Here is a 17745-nt window from a genome sequence, read left to right on the forward strand (position 1 = left end):
TTGCCGATTACCGTATTTAAAATAATTAGACTTTCTGAAAATTACTGAACAAAACCGCTCCAAATTAATATCTACATTAACATATTTCTCGGAAAATAAACATACCTAAGTACACTTTTGTAAAAGTCACCGCTACCATTTAATTCAAAGACGAAAATATTCCGACCGACCTAAAAATATCTGAAACAAAGCGACCAGTTTCTTGATAAAACATGTTCTTTGGTATGAAAATTCAAATCTACAATACTCCCACTCTTAGGGCAAAACACGACAGTCCGTAGGTAGAACCTTTAGATAATAATAAAATTATAATTTCGGCCCAGATTTTAGTCTGTGACCCGTGTAATTATTCAAACCTAGAGATATAAGGAGTAATAAGCTCCTAGCATATTCACATTCACGACCACCCGTTCTAAAGTTAAGCTACGTTTGCTGAGGTTTATGAAAGGATGGGTCATCATTCTTAGTATTTAGAGGTTCTTCCGTGGTTAGTAGAATCACTTAGGTATCTCATCTAGGCAAGCGTAGTGTAGGGCGCCCTCCAGCTAGGTGGAGTGACGATATCCGCTAGGTGGCTGGTAGTGGTTGCATGCGTAGAGCTGAAGATCGAGCTCAGTAGCGTGCCATTGGAGAGGCCTATGTCCAGCAGTGGATGAAAACACGCTGGTGATAAATGATGATGATGGCATACACCACCACGTGTCGTGGTAGCCCGGTGGTTTAAGCCCGCTTCTCATGCATGAGATTGCGGTTTCCTACCAACGGCAAGTACCAATGTGACATTTTTTCGTTCCGTAGTTTATGTTCTTTGTAAGATTATTTAGACACCACAGACAAACGGTGACGGAAAATATCGTAAGGAAACCTGGGTTTATAATTTCTAATTAGGTATAAGTTTTAAAATTGCCGACGCACATTGAACAAGCGTGGCGATTAATGCTCAAACCTTCTCCGTCTCAGTGGTCACTTATAGGTAGGGGTAGTTAGGTTGTTGGGGAAAGGACCACAATGAAACACAACGCAAGCGTTGTTTCACGTCGGTTTTCTGTTAAGTTATTCAAGCAGTCTTATTGCAATCTGAAACAAACGCAAGAATATCATTCTGTGATTATTTCCCGTTTAACAACGGAAACCAATAATAGAGCAGCCATTTTCATCTATCGGCAATTGTGGCACAAATCGGATTTAACAGTTAGTTCAATCATCGGTCGGTTCAATCCCTGACTACTTACTGACTGACGCAACAGGTTAACTTGATTCTGCGGCATTTGATTATAGGAAAATGAACGTTAATTTGACTAACGATGGTCTATTATTGTTTTGAGATTTGTTTCTGATTTAGGAATCATTCTAGTTCTAAGAGTAAATGGGAATACACCATTCATAAATTTGTGTATTCCCATTTAATCTTAGAACTTTCACAAGGAAGCTACATGTGCGTTTGGGTGGTCATCACAATAACAATACAACTAATTATGTCCAGCTGTGGACGAACAGGGGCTGATGATGATGACCAAAATCACTACTCCCTATATTCAATTTGAAGCCATCGTACTCACAAGACAAAATAAATTACATTTTATTAGGTATATCCTTATGTAATCATACAATAGTATGATGGTGGATAAATAAGTCTATGTAGAGGTCAGCGTTATGTGTTTTGCTAACAAATATAGGAAACGTGATTTGGGTAAAGTCAGATCCTTATTTCATGGAGTGACGTCACGTAATCTTATGATGTAATGAATGAAGCGTGTTGTGGCATTTTGTTTGGTGAAGCTTAATCCTGACACGGGGTAATAATGGGCAGGAATGTTTCTTACGGGTTTACTCTATTTTTCTATATACCTACTTATGTAATTTTTGTTAAGCAAAAAACGGAACCCTTATAGATTCGTCATGTCTGGCTGTTCGTCTGTCCGTATGTATATTACAGCCATTTATTTCCGAAACCGTTAATATTTTTGTATTCTGGTAACCGCTATTCGAATTTTGAATAAAAATTAAAGGAGCCGTCCATACATGGAACTGATTCTTACTAAGGAATAGTTTAAGTAATCATTAAATGTCTCTGAGTGCGGTACTAAACGATGTATGACTATCATAAATGTGCGACTTTGATGTCCAGTATTTTAAACTATATTACGTGTATGTTATTAGAAAATCAACTTGAAATCGTCAAGAACGTTGCGTTATTTTTAGAAACAAAATAACGAGGTTACATAAGGTTAATAGTTCTCAAGTGCCTAAGCTATTACCTAAACAAGGCACTAGGTTCTAATTAGAAGCCTGCACTTCTCCGTGTTCACGTAACGAAGGTGCACTATCGATCCGGGTCATTGACCCCGTTGAGAACGCTCTTGTAAGCTCGGTGAGAAGTCTACAATCTTAAGATAGGTAGTGTTATGTTCAAGTTTATGTAGTGATTTTGAGGGTGAGGTGATAGGAAAATAGACTCAAGGACTTTGATTTTAAGGGTTTGTTTTGAAAAATAGCGATAGTTGATTCGAAATATTTTTGTATGTTGATATTTAGCAGTGCGAACTCATGTCTCTACAGAAGAGCACTCTTTATAAAGTCATACTGTACAGAAAATAATTCAGTTTTAAATACTTACGCGATTCATTCAGGTATACCAGTTACAAAGATTTTTATTTGTAAAAAAGATTTGTTGTTATTAGGTTGATTAGGCCTTTAGGTTTTTGTATGGTATACTTAAGTATACCTGGCAAACGAGCTGACGGATCACTTTATGGTAAGCAATCGCCGCCTCCCATTGGCACCCAAAACACCAGAGGCGTAACAACTGCATTGCCAGCCTTTTAGGAGTAAGGAATTAAGGGTTGTAGGGAAATTAGGGACTGGGAAGAGGGGTAATTGGGCCTCCAAAGACAACGCAATCGTTGTTGCGCGTCAGTTTTGAGGCCATGATATTACTTCGGTCGAGCCGGCCCATTCGTGCCGAACATAGCTCTCCCATGCTTCAATAGTTACCAGACCAAGTCGTTCTCTGAAAGCATGCATTTGTTTATAGATTTGTTTCTCAACTTTTCTATCAGTTTATACTTAACTATTGATAAAATACAAATCCATAAATCTGTAACTGAAGTAGGCTAACGAGGATTTCAACTGGAATGTGGTGACTTAGTTTTTCTGCTGCCAAATGACCCCTTATACGAATTGTAGAAACTAGGACGATACGGGTGAGTGGATACTGTTTTTTAGGATTCTTATTAAATGGTGATGGGTTGGGGGATATTGCTTATTGCTTAGTTATTTGGGCAGACAGAGCGGCATAATAATTATTGGCATATTATGTTGCCCTCTTTAACTGACTTAAAAAAAGGGAGGTTTTCAGTTTGACCTGTTTCTTAACCGCCTCTATTTTTTTTCAGATAACGTTCTAAAATGTTCTCTTAAGTTCAAAAAATACTACACTGAAAACCACTTCAAAATTGGTTTAGCCAAACAGGAGATAATCGCGCACAAACATACATAAATCCAAATCAAACTGAGAACCTCCTTTTTATGAAATCGATTTATAAAGTGCCTATGTATCTAATTTAACTAATAAGGGTAGGTGTGGAAACTTAAAACCTTAAGCATTACAACTTACAGTTCATTATTTCATAATAAAAAACAACCATTATGAACTATTTTACATGAATGGGTAAGCCCAGGTTCATAAAGGCACACGGTAAAGGATTTTTCCAGGAATATGGGTGGGCAGGGGAGTGTGAACTAACCACATCATGATGCCATGAATGAGCTCTAGTGAAGCCGCGACCCTAATGTTCAAAGTGAGCGGTGGAAACAATTGAACATCGGGGGTAGGGGTGTAATGTGGTCACTGGTAAGCAGAATTTAAATGTGTTTTGTTTTGAGTACGTAATTATATTTTGTTATTTTGATTGTTTTGTTATGGACATACTAATCTTTAACGGCACAGCTGTAACCCAGCATAAACATGTCATTTAAATTTGAACATTAAATCTTATGTCGTATGATATATTTTATAACGTCAATACAAAAACAACAAATCAGATCATCATCAATTATCTCTTAAACTGTTTATCCTAAGCACCTTACTAAAATGTTGTAGCTAAACGACACGACACAACTTTGCATTACATTTTAACCGACCATAGTGATGATAGTATGGTGACCGGAGATATGCTATCTAGCATCTCATAGCTAAGCTGTGAAACTATGTGACCGATTCCACTGATACTAAGGTGCTTTTGTAGCTGTGCAAAGAAGGTGCGTAGCTCGAGTATGCTATGTATCGATAGTAGGAAGCCACACATTCATGGCCCGCATCTTCCCATTTACTTTTAAAAAACATAGCTGAGCTGCATCCGTTCCCATCAGTGCTAAGCTATGTGTACCAATAAATATAATTGGTGGAAGCCAAACGTATCCAGCAATGTAGCATAGCACATCTCTGGTGGAAAATATCCTATAATTTGATGCGATGTCAATTTTTTATTACCTAAACCTACTTTTATTTCTACATCACCTTGAAAACGCACACTTTAAACATACACTAACGATAAATACAGAAAGCAGCCATATTGAAAAAAAAAACGTATGGCCATCCATCCGAATACACAATCTACCAGCATTGCAGTCCAGCATAACTTGAGCTCTCTCGAACCCTACTGTTGTACGAACTGAGGCAATGTGGAAAGAAATTTGCTAACGTCAGAGGTCTTGTTATAATGGATGTGCTCCCTTTTATTTGCGCATGCCACCTTTGTTGACACTGCTCTTTAGCTTCAGTGCAGACGATTATAATGAATCAATATTATTTTTTCTGCTACGGATTAAAAAGTTTCATTTTATTTTCTACGTTGCCAGTTTATCATCATGATTATTAGCAGCCAAAAGACATTCACTGCTGAACGTAGACCTGCTAATGAGTAATGACAAGGAATTCTAAAATGTACGGTTGGAAACGATTAACTATATAAATTATAATCGCTATTAATATATAATCGTTGTTTTAGTAAGGTTCTTTATAAATAAAAAACACAAAATGAGAAATGTAGTGCAAAAGATTTTCCCGTACCGGGAATCGAACCCGAGCCTCCTGGGTGAAAGCCAGGTATCCTAGCCACTAGACCATACGGGATACTGACTATTAGGTTGAAATTATTGTATACTCTGTACATACAAGTGAATAACAATAATAATTTTATTTAAGAATTATCTTATTTAAGTATTTAGAAAAAATAATTTTAATAAATGACTTGCAATTGTAAGATGGATTATGCTGTAATATGCAACAACCTAATTTGATTAAGAGTTTTAAATAAAAATTACACTACTTATTATTTATCAAATAGCAACATTTCTTTTGTTAAAATACACTTTTGTTCATACTAAGTAATTGTAATAAATATTGTAATTTCACTTATCGTTTTTCAATGTCATAAGATTTGTAAAATTACTTTCCGACCAACAAATATTTGAAGCTGACAAGTAGTGACATCTATGCTTTTCATCGTGAACTAGGTAGTGACATAGACTTCTATCTGTGTAGGTGTATAACGGTCTGACCGCTAGATGTCGCTAGTAACTACTCTTATTAAGTTTCATGCCATTATAGATAGATGGCGTTATTAGGCTTTTAGTAAATAATTATACAATTTGAAGAAAAAAAAATGTTTAAACTTTGTATTGTTTATGAACTGTATACTCCAATTGAGTCATTTTAGTATAACGAATATTGTTAAATGATTAGAAGTGAGGGATTTCATTGAAAAGCCTTTGTCATTGCATTAATAAGTGATATTGTTAGATTTTACATAGACATAGATATAACATGAAGCATTAATGTAAACACATTTATATAAATATGAATATCTCTTTATTTTTAACAATAAACTCTAGACAGGAGGTATTTATCACTTATATATTTATCTAGTTACTAGTTTGCCACGTACATACATAGGTTTTGTAACAGTGAATCTAGTAGATACAGCTGGGATCTTAAGAAATACTGGTAGGATCTAATTTACAATAAATATTAAGCGTTTTAAGACATTCGTGATTAAATCTTACAATTTCAAAGATATTAGTAATGATATTTTTAATACTGAAGGAATACTGACACCGAAATGGAATGAATATAGGAATGAAGAAGGAACCTAACGTACGAAATGACTAGTGATGACTAGAATAGGTTTAGGTACGACATCAGACTCGTAGAAATGTATCAAAATCAGTCAAATATTATACTTTTCGTTTTTCATAAAAACTTTTACTACAAGGGAACTGGAAATTCACAAATCATATCAGAATTTATTGATAGAATGTCATTCTAAAATATAGTAGAAATATTTTGTTTTTGGCTACTCTACTGAGAAGTATAGATATAACAATTTCTTTATCTCTTCGTTACCATCAGATAAATTATCTATCATTGGGAACTCATCGCTAAGCGCATAACAGACAATAATATAATCCATAAAAAATACATAAATTACAACATGGATGTTATAAAATCTGACTAGAAATATATCACGTTAAGCGTTAATTTGAATAAATTTGACTATATGCTATATTATAATGGATGACTTAGTGTCCAATGGAGCCAGCCAGACTGATGGATAAGCGTAGAAGGTACTGCATGAAGATGTAGTTCCATGGAGTTGTTAGTCCACCTCAGTGCAGTATTCGGGAAGTTTATTCTAAACTTAGTGGGCATCTCGTCGCCTCCTTCCGGGGCCTCCGGCGTAGTTGGCTGCTGCCAGTCCCATGAGGTGCTTGGCTTGAAGGGCGCCAGAGTATCCACGGCTCAGGCCAAGATCAAGGGCTCGCTTCTCGCTGGAATTTGAGAAAAGGGAACAGTTAGATACAGCAGTTATGGTTTGTTAAGGTAAGCGTCCACATTCCACGTGCGGCCTGCATTCCATCCGCATGGAATGCAGGCCGCATCACGGACGGATCGCCTAAAACGGATTATTTTTTGTATATTGTGTGAGGTTTCTATACAAGACAAACTAAAATCCGTTGCGCGCAATGCGTCCGATGCGTACGATGCGTGCCTGTGGACGCTTACCTTTAGAGAACTATAATTAATTTTATGTACAGTGACCAGCAAGTCCTCATTCCAATCTATCAATTTGTGTCATTGAATTTTCGATTTTATGTCAAAACAATAAGAAAATGGTTTTCCTGTTGGTCACTGTATAACAGCGGTTACTAGTTCGCTTCTTCTGCTAGATTAATGCTGATGTATGGTATTGTACCGAAAATTCATGCATCTATGCTAAAAAGTACAAAAAAATCGGAATGCAATGCAAAATGATACTTAAGTAAAAGGTAATAAAAAACAAAATTATAAAGCTTGAAAATATCATCCTGTACATTTTTGTCAAGTATGGGAATTGAGCCTCTCTCTGTACTAAAAAATAAGTGAAACGAATAAAGTTTTGAGCATAAAAAAGATAAATCATTTTTAAACTGTGAGGTGTAGAGAATTTTGTTCGGCATTTTCGACGTTTTATATGAAAACGCTGACTTCAATGTTCACGGGACTGTGTATAGTAATGCGAATGCTTCCCTGAAGTGCTGTTGTAAATTGTTTCCCTGCATCGCATGAAAAATGTTTCCACTGGTTTAAAACAAAATGCTTGTTGCAAATTGTTCGCATTTTTTCTTTTACAACTTGCTTGTCAGTCTTTTTGTTTCATTGCCTGTTTTTGAATGCCATGGTGGATCATAAATGCCAATGGTGACTTCCATTTAAAAAATTGAAGAATATCTTAACACATGGTATGCTGTAGCATAGATCTACGCGAGACACGATGTGTTTTCAGTAGTGTCTCATATACCGGTAGCCAAGAGGTTAAAACATATTTTCATTCATTTCAGCGTAAAAGGATCTAGTGTTACAGTCTTCTCATACAGAGAATGTTTGCTTTCAAAAATAATAAACAACATTAGGTATATTTTCCCACAAAAGTCTGTCAGTAACGAGTACTATCGGGAGTTAGCTGGGTTCAAACAAAGGCCTCTAGAGTATACCGCCATATTACTATTTGGTCTACAATATAGTAAAGGCAATAGTATTGTTATATTTATTGGTTTTGTCACAATTTTTTATAAGAAACAATGTCAGTGGAACAGTAAGGATATTTTCTTTGGATACAGTCTTACAAATATTCTGGGTTTCAAGTAAAGCATTTAAAAGAGATAAATTTAAAACAATGTTATCTAAAAGACAGTAAAATGATAAAAAATTGTAACGAACATAACAAAAATTAAGTGTGAGAGAGCCATGCTTTGGCACGAATGGGCCGGCACAGAAAACCGACGTGAGACAATGCTTCCATTGTGTTTCTTTGTATGGGTGAGGTTACCGGACGCCGAATTATCGATTTCCTATCAACCCTTAAATTCCTAAGGCCAGCATCGCACTTGTAACTCCCCTGGTGTTTCGGGTGTCCATGGGCGGCGCCAAGTGCTCACTATCCACCTGCTCGTTTACCAGTTTATTCCACAAAAAACAAAAATAATCCAAGGAATGAAGTTAAAAACGGAACACTACAACTCCTTGCAAACAATCGTAGATTTAATAAAGCTAACTGAATTTGAATTATACAATCAAGCGAAGCAGCTAGCAGGTACAGTAGCAGCTAACATAATAACACTAAAAGATTAACAAGTTGATTAACTAAAGACAACTTAGAAACATTTTAATAATTTAGACTAAATAGAACAAGTCCATGCAAGTTTAAATAAAAATGTTAAACTTCTACTAAATTATAATGTAAAAGATAGAAATAATGTCAAAGAAAAATAAGCACATATAACTACAATTGTCTAAGTACGACAGACAGACGTACCTAGTAATGTCTTCTTTATAGCTGCAAAGAGATAAAAAGATATTACATAAGTAGAAGATAACAATGTTAATGGTGATGAACCTTAAGAATAATTTGTACATAGAATACTGTAAAATCGGGTTTTGTTTGAAAATAAGGAGTTATTTTGACCCAAACTTTAAAGACCAATTTATAAACTAATATACGCTTTGTTCTAGATTCCTACTGGTTATAGGTTTGGATCTTAACCCCAGTGGGTCAAAATAACCCGAACACAATGGACACATTTTAACATATTCGAATAGTTAGGTGAATTAACGAAAGATCAACTTTATGTTAATTTTCGTTTTAGGGCAGATTTTTGCAACGCCAGATACATTTTATCGGAGGAATAGTTTTGAATTTTTACCAATGCAATTTTTCATAATAAAACTGTCTAACATCAATTTTGTTCTACAGATAAGAATTCTATGTTTATTTAAATATCAACTCTTAGATATAAAGAATTGTTTCCGTTTCAGGTGTTACGATTTCTATAGATATTTAAAACCTTGTTATAACATTATAAGTTACCACACCTAGTCTTCCCGAAGTGCGAATACTTGTGAAGCAGTTTTGTTTCAGAACAACTAAATAAGAATTTGATACACTACGTTAAACGTATAACAATCAATTTCATCTGATATCTAGACCAATTACTTTCTCTTCCCTTTAACCCTAAAAGTTTTATAGTGCTATACATTAGTCGCTAGTGATTTAATGCTAATTACTTCCAGAACTTACTTTTCCATTTTGCGTTCCATCTGGATGAGGTTTCCGAGGCGGTTCAGCATATCCATGATCTCTTCAGGCTCGTATTGAATGTCTTCACGGAAATAGTTGCTCGGACTAGAAAATACAAAAAATGCGTGTTAAAAATGTGTCAGAATTGTACTTTTATACTTTATGTTGCACTGGTTTCTGCCAGCGGCTTTGCTTGTGTTGCCCTTGGGATGAAAAGTGGCCTATGTGTTGGTTCGGACCATAATATACCCCTGTTCCAAATATCGTTTTGATGTGAAGGAGAAATTAACAAACAAACTTTCGCATTTATAATATTAGTAGAATGTATTTTTTACACTTTCGTGTTTAGATATAGATATAAAGATCTTGGGGTATTCGGATTCAAATAAATTTTGAGTTAAGAATGTAGGACGTCAAAGTAATTTTGCTTTTAATTTTTAGTAACCTTACTAATACTTTGCTACAGAAAACAAGATGAATGCAATTGGCAAAGTGAGCTAATTTATTAGTCGAAACACGTTGGAGAAGAAACGTTTTTTTTGATATTTGAATGAAACATTCTCAACAAATCAAGATCGTCAGTCAAACGGATAATTTCATTAAACGGATAGACAGTAGCATCTATCATCTTACTTCAGCCGGTCGTGATACTGAATAATGAATGGCATATCTGTAGGCCTACGCCGTGGACTTATGACATCAGTGGCGCCTACATTTAGGACTATAACGCCTGTATAATAAAGAAAGGTCCCATCATCAATGGATATGGGACAAAACTCTTATATTAGTGACGATATCACTTCATAATCAGTAATAGACAGACTAGCATTTGTTGGAAGCCGATATTTTGCAAGAGTATAAGGAAACACTAAGAGCGTATGTTTGTTTTTAAAATGTTCATGCATAGGAGGATGCAAATCCTGGTCCCACCTTCCAATATCTATGTGTGTTACGACATTGGATTGGTAATTTTGAGCTGAATAAAAGTTACTATGGCGTCAAGTTCTCTTATTCCGTTAATCTTCAGTTCATCTTCTTCTTAATCTTAGTCCGTTCAGAGTTATTATTTATTAAACATGGTAGTTTTATCAGTAGCCAAGTAGTAGTAGTAGCCAATTTTACGTCATAATTGCATTTGTGCTTTATACACGCAGTGTGGATACTAAGAAACTTTTTGTCATAAGGTAACAAAATAAGGCTTATGAAAAAAAGTATTGGATGATGTTAATAATGAACTGTAAATTATACCACTACCTGGGGTAAGCAGAGGCGGGCATGATGAGGAGCAGAGTCATGAGCACGCAGCTCGCTAGCAGGCAGCTTGCACGCACCATCCTGGAACAAAAGATAATAAAACTTTTAAGCAATTTTATTTGACAGCAAAATAGATGTTAAGTGAAGAAAAATTCCGGACTGGTTTGGAGCTGTGGACTATCTAGCGGGTTACCGGGGCTCCAACTAAAGAATCAGGAGTAGGGACGGGATGGTTTTTAGTCAGTAAGAGTCTGACACTCTCTCTCGCCTCGCTCAAAGCGGAAGAAGTCATTGGATAATTATCACGGAAGAAAAATGTAAAAGTATATTTAAAGACGGTAATTTTAACGGAATACGTTTATAAACAGGGTATAGTCAATACATTTCCTGACAATAATATTTTGTCTTCAACACAGACAAAATAGAAACTGATAATGAATGAAATCAGACCAAACTTGATTCAAAATTGGACAATGTCCCACCAAATGATAAATTGGAAAAGGCTTTTAATAAAATCAACGTCAATATCAATAAGAATTTAACTGACAGTGAACATTTCAATTTTTGAGTAAACTGTCAGAACGGATCGCGTAACATTGAGTTATTTTTATGACAAGTGGTGAATTGGAAACCGTTGAATTTATTCATTGAAAATGGCGACGACCACGCTAGAAATTTTAGACAAATAACGTATTAATTACAATGCTTTTAAAATGTCCTTTTCTGTTAGTGTTACTACTAAAGTTTGGAAGTGGGCGTGCTTTTATACCTTTTCGTAACAATAATTCCTAGAAGTAAAACTTAAAGCCTTGACTTAAAATAATGAGGGTTTATTTCAAAAGCAACTGTTCAGAAGGGATCAGAAATTTCACTTTACCTCATCAGTAGAAAGGGATACGGAAATTGGGCCTACGGACTTGTACGCGTCAATTCAAGGGAGAGTATAATAGGCCAGAAAGTGTTACAGTTTTTATAAGTAACGAAAACAAAAATAAATCACAAAATTTTCAAACTACTTTAGTATTAAAAGGAGACTGATATACATACACCGTGTCTCATTCTAAAATATAACATTATTCGCCGTATTCAGAGTCATTTCATAGTTACTTAACTCAGTCCATAGCAATTGTTTTCGGAACAAAATTGTTACGAAGGAATAGTTTAAGCAATTATTAAATGTCTCTGAGCGTGGCAGTTAAGCATCACGGGCTGATATACATTCCAAAATATAAAGATAGATAGAAATAACATTTAAAGATCACAGCCTAAAAACAAAAATATAATAGGAGTCACACATTTTCTTATCAACGTTCTACCCCATTAGATTGAACATGAGCAGCTTCATACAATCCTGTATCAAAAGGTTTCATTTCTATTGTATAAACTTTAGCGTCCATTAAAGTTTATTCTGTATAAAAGACTTGTGGTGCACTTAAACTATTCAGTTCTCGACTACAGTTTGCAAGTGAGGATTACAATCGGATTTGTGCAGTCAGTTTCTCCGGATCGGCCTCAACAGGATCCGATTAACTCCAATAAGCAATAGGATAAGTTTATCCGTTCGGAAGTATAAACTGCTAAATGTGACGCAATTGTCTGTTCAGATTTGGTCTTTATTTGTTTTGTGACATGTACTGGTTTCATATAAACCAACCAGTTTAAGGGATTTTTGTCTTGTCTTTTTCGCGTGTGATTAGGTAAGATGTTTTTGTTTTTATTTTTGAAGAACAATAACTTGGGTTACAATGATATCAGTAGAAATAACTTCCAAAAAGGAAGGTTATGTTTTGGAAGTCTGATACCTAATTTTGTAAAGGCCAAAAAGTCACCATAAATGGTTGTAATGTAGTTAGTTCATCTGACTAAAATTATAAATGATAAATGTTTTACCGTCAATCACGCTGAAACTACTGAATGAATTTCGATGAAATTTGGAGTACAGACAAGGTAAAACTTAGGTTACTATAGGATACTTTTTATACCACGGGAACGCTAATTAAGCCGCTAGCAGAAACTAGTATCCAATAAGTTTCACAATGAACTTAAAACTAACAAAGGATACCACAAAATTATCAAACAAATCCATCTTCTATCCTTTATAACTAAAGCCCGAAATTCTTATATTCACAGAACAATTTTTCATCGCCATTTTAATGAATCGTCTTGTCATTGTCGTTAGCTTTTTAGGTTCCCTATTCAAACTGACAAACTGACAAATTGCGTACATTATCCTCATATAAAATTATCTTCTGAAATAAGCTATCACCTATTGTACTCACGTTATGAAGTACTAAGCAGTAGATTAGCTTGAGTAGCTCATTAGGGTCTGCTACTTAGTTTTAAGCCTTATGAGTATAATTTGTGCTGATTAGAGCTCTAGGTGTGCTAAGCTAATGAAGTCTGATCGAATTACTTTTACAAAGGATGTGTTGTGGTTGGATTAGTGGCAACTGAGTCACCTTCTAGTCGTAGTAAGCATGAGTTTATTATTTGATGATACTTAGTAATTTTGTAGCAGTTTCTTTTTTTCAAAGTAACGTTGTCTTTGATTTTTGACTGCTATTTCAGAGTAACTTTGACTTTCAAAAATAATACGTTTTCAAAGGTTTGAAAACCTATTATAATATCAAATCTTATATTACAATAATGAGGATGCCACTAAATTAAAGATATTGTATGCATGAAAAAACTGATGACTGTTGATGAAGCGATAGATTATGTAAGATTCGTAGCAATTGGCGTTCCATTGTTTCTGTCTACTCCCGATGGAATACACGTATGAGGTTATGTATGTATGTATTTCTAGTCCATATTTAATAATCACCTTTACCTTATATTACAAGGCCATAATAAAGAGCTAAATCAATGTTTCGGAAATGCGTCTCAAAGCCTTTACATCTAGTTATATCTGTTCATTGAATAGAATATTCTCGCATTTAGGATAGAACAATAGTTACACAAGGGATTAGGTTGATAAGAGACAATTTGGCTTGCGTGTTCCAATAATTGGATGTGCTTTAGTGTGAACTTATATAAAATTTAAAGAACAGAATTTTATATCTGACTAGGAAACCAGGAGAACTCCGTTTCGCCACTAATGATTTTCCCTGTTTTCCTGCTTTTCTCCTAATTTTTGTCTGAATTTTCGTTACTATAAACCTCACGGAGCACGAGACCTTTCCAACGAATGCAAAACCCTGCAAATCTGTTAATGCGTTCTCGAGTTACAGCGTCAGGAAATCTTGACATATTTTTATATTATAGATAAAAAGAGATTAGGCATTATAATTCTTGCTGTTATCTGCCAAGGAAATACTGAGCCTATATCACTCCAGCCTCTTAACCATGAAACACAAAAATCCGACCATAAAATGACTCCATTGCTACCTGTAGTAAAGGCAAACAAACAAACAAACAAACGCATCTATGCATTTGTAATACTAGTAAGGCTTACCATTCAAATCAACCAATGAGAAACTCGTAAGTAGTGTGTGGACTATGTAAACATTTACATATAAAACACCTTCTCAGCTGAAACTTTTAATTAATCGAATTGAGTAGGAAACGATACGTAATTACGTAATCAAATCGTTGACCTATTTCGTTTCTCGTTTTCCTTAAAAGTTTTTTTTTATTAATTAATCTTTACAAATCACGTGTTGAGTGCTTTAAGCCAATTTTTGTAACAATGTTCAGGAAATATTGGCTTTTGTTAACGTAAAACTATTAATTGGTGATCACGTTCCAGAAATTGTATAAAACGAGAGTTAAGTCATCGGGGTCTTTAAGTTTGGAAAAGAAGGAAAGGTTAAAGACCGAAATGTTTTTAATTACAACGTTACATAAACATTTGTTTAAAGAAATGTTTTGTCCACAAGCAAACAAAATTCTTCCGACAAAGATGCAGGTAAATCAACAAAAAAATATCGTTAGAACTTCAAAAGACAATGCAAAAGCACTTTTTGTCGCCTGAAAATTGAATTTTAATACAATAATTTAAAGATTCAAAATCAAACAACTGAGTACCCAATTTTCGCAGAACACTTATGAGATTCCAAAATCAAGCCTCAGTATTATTAATGAAGATTACTAACACAGAAACTAAGCCACAATTTCTAAATTAGATCAACATACGAATTAGATTCATGTCGTAGTGGAATAGTTCCAAATTGACAAATACGGTGTAGGTGAAATTATAATATGAAATGATATTGTTTCTGATGATGTAAATGAGGTACAAGTTATACTAGCTAGTTAGGATAAAGGTCAAAACTCATTTAACGAGCACGGCTCCGGCTCGGTTCCGGCACGGCATTGTTTCAAATTGTGGCTACCGTTAGCTGCCAGCGAACTTACGGCGCGTCGCAAGCGAGGTGCAAGCTCACAGTCGACGTCGATGGTGATTTTGTTTCGCTTGCGCCTGTCGGTCGGCTTACTACCGCCCTGCTTGCTGTCGGCGAGCAGTAAGCTCACGCTTTTCGCCGTATATCAGTGATAATAAAATTGATGCAATGGAATTTAATTAGTTCCGATTTATTAAACCCATGATATGTTGCGGAGTAGCTGCTAAGCTACTACACCAACAGAACAGTCCGTAATAAAAAAAAACAAATTCAGAATTACACTATCAGATTTAACAAAAATTCAATACCCCTCACCACTTACCAATTTGGAAGTTAAACAAGCTTGTACGAGTAATCTACCAGTAAAATTATCGTGTGTGGCCGCCCAACCGGAATATTGACAAAGCTCTTGTTAATGTAATTAGAGGACAATTCAAATAGGACAAGGCCTAACGTGATGTAATAAATTTTGGTCACTCGTTAAGGTAGAGTAGACTTTCAAGATTGTGATATAGTAATCCCACGTGGTTCGCTGTAGTAGCCTCTGTTACGATTTGAGTACCGACGAATAGGTGTAATGGATATCTAATTTAGAATATGAGTTTGTGTGGGTGATTGGTCAAGGTATATGGATAGATTGTGGTTATTTTTACGTTGATTTTGAGTGATTAGAATAAGCACCAACTTTTATTTGTTAATTTTTTTATGGTATAAGCCGGTAGACGAGCAAATCACCTGATGGTAAGCAATCACCGTTGCCCATTGGCACCCGAAATACAAGAGGCGTTATAAGTGCGTTGCTGGCCTTTTGGGGATTAGAAATTTAAGGGTTGTTGGTGTATCAGGGTTTGGGTTAATTGGGAAAAGGGTTTTTGGGCTTGCGGTAACTTCACTCACTCACTTTGTTTCACGTCGGTTTTCTGTGAGGAGTGTTTGATTAGAATGGTCTTCAATGTAACAAAATTATCATAATTATATTTAATGTAGGACCATTTGTTACATATTTTGCTGTCGTCCCCAAGATTGTGTTTGTGCCTATATATTTGTACTTCACAGCATCTAAATAAAACATAACAAAAAGTCGCGTCATTCGCAACTTCTGTGATGAAATCCTACGGAGATTGCCCTCCTAGCAATCTCATTTACATTAACTTAAATATCGTAGCTTAACGCCTTACTGCGACGTTTTTTTTTTTCGAGTACCTATCACTTTTATGAATTTTATTTGAGGCTGTTTTTGTTTTGTTTTTAATTTAAACATTCTGTGTGATGTTGTTTTGTTTGTGACACTTATTGTATATTGTTTTTTTTACAATTATGTATAATTATACGGATGTAGCATTGTGCTCAGTTTTCCTCATAGGAGATAATTTTTTGGGCAGTTTTTGTGTTCCGTATTTCCATATTTCCAAAAATCGTAATTGTAGACTTTAAGCTCCTCCATACCATCCTAATATTGCATACAATATTAGGGTCTAGTGATGTGTCTAATCTACACATGAGTCAATTTTATCATCGTACATAGGAATAAATGTTATTTTATTTGGCTTTATTACGAATTACTTTCGTATAACATAAAATAATACTAACAACATAATACATTGTATAGCGGCATTACGTGTCGTAACGTGCACCTCTGCCTACCCCTTCGGGGATAAAAGGCGTGACGTTGCGTACTGCGTATAATAACAAACAAAATAGTGCTACCTTTTTGGTCTTATCCTATAAGCTATCTAACAGTACCTAAGGCAGCGAATTGTCACCTCACTAGATAATAACAATAAAACAACAAAAATAAACCTTATTGCCTTAATATAGGGCTTAAAGTCTCCAAAGTATACTTAACATTGTAATAAGGAATCTTAGGTGACCACAGAGGATAAAGGAAAAGTTTCCTAAAGCTAGGTTATATAAGGTTTAATCTAGAATAACGGCTGTTTCAATACTAGTGTTTTGCTTGTGGATTTGGTTTGCGGAATTTATTTCAAAATAGGAACATACTAAATATTACTGTACATATTGATACGCTAATACTTATTGTATGAAAACGTTTGTAGCAAAAATATGGTACATCAACAAAACATTAAAGCTCTTAAAAAATAGGAGATGCCTAATTGCCGTAGTCGAAACTGACATGGGTTATTATTAAATATTAACAGTCACTTTTTGGTGTTTTAGCACCTTAGGCTAGTGAAAAAAACACTAGTTGTGAATAAACGTCAATGCAGCTTGAGATATCATCGTCATCCCATTTTCGCCCACTACCCAAAGGCCCACCACACAAAGGCTTCTTTAATGGTATTCCATTACTCCCCGATTAAATTGTTCTAAAAGTCAAAGTCAAAGCATTTATTTCAATTAATCCTAAATAAGACACTTTTGAAACGTCAAATTGAATTGTCCGTCAGTCTGTCTGTCAGTGAAGCTAGGCGCCAATCTCTATCTATCTATCTACTCGATTAGTCTAGTGTCTATATCATTTACCTCATAAAACTGGCACGAAAGAACTTCTCTCTGACGAGATCCTGATG

At 35.1% G+C, this 17745-nt stretch overlaps 1 protein-coding gene and 1 non-coding gene across 3 annotated transcripts in view; both read right to left on the bottom strand.

Moving 5' to 3' along the window:
• Positions 1–5062: 5062 nt before the first annotated feature.
• Trnae-uuc (transfer RNA glutamic acid (anticodon UUC)) lies at positions 5063–5134 on the bottom strand. The gene has a single exon. It is a non-coding gene; the product is annotated as a tRNA-Glu (tRNA).
• A 715-nt stretch (positions 5135–5849) lies between these two features.
• Positions 5850–17745, bottom strand: part of LOC118276433 (diuretic hormone class 2) — a 71419-nt gene continuing 59523 nt past the window's right edge. The window contains exons 2-5 of one of the 2 annotated variants that reach the window (XM_035594738.2): positions 10869–10952; positions 9618–9722; positions 8856–8876; positions 5850–6831 (exon numbers count right to left, since the gene is read on the bottom strand). In XM_035594738.2, coding sequence (XP_035450631.1) covers positions 6702–6831; positions 8856–8876; positions 9618–9722; positions 10869–10951 — 339 coding nt within the window. In that variant the 5' untranslated portion in view covers position 10952 and the 3' untranslated portion in view covers positions 5850–6701. The remainder of the gene's footprint in view (positions 6832–8855; positions 8877–9617; positions 9723–10868; positions 10953–17745) is intronic. The other variant, XM_035594739.2, reaches the window with a different exon arrangement.

This window comes from Spodoptera frugiperda, chromosome 31 (assembly GCF_023101765.2).
Source record: "Spodoptera frugiperda isolate SF20-4 chromosome 31, AGI-APGP_CSIRO_Sfru_2.0, whole genome shotgun sequence".
Taxonomy (NCBI): domain Eukaryota; kingdom Metazoa; phylum Arthropoda; class Insecta; order Lepidoptera; family Noctuidae; genus Spodoptera; species Spodoptera frugiperda.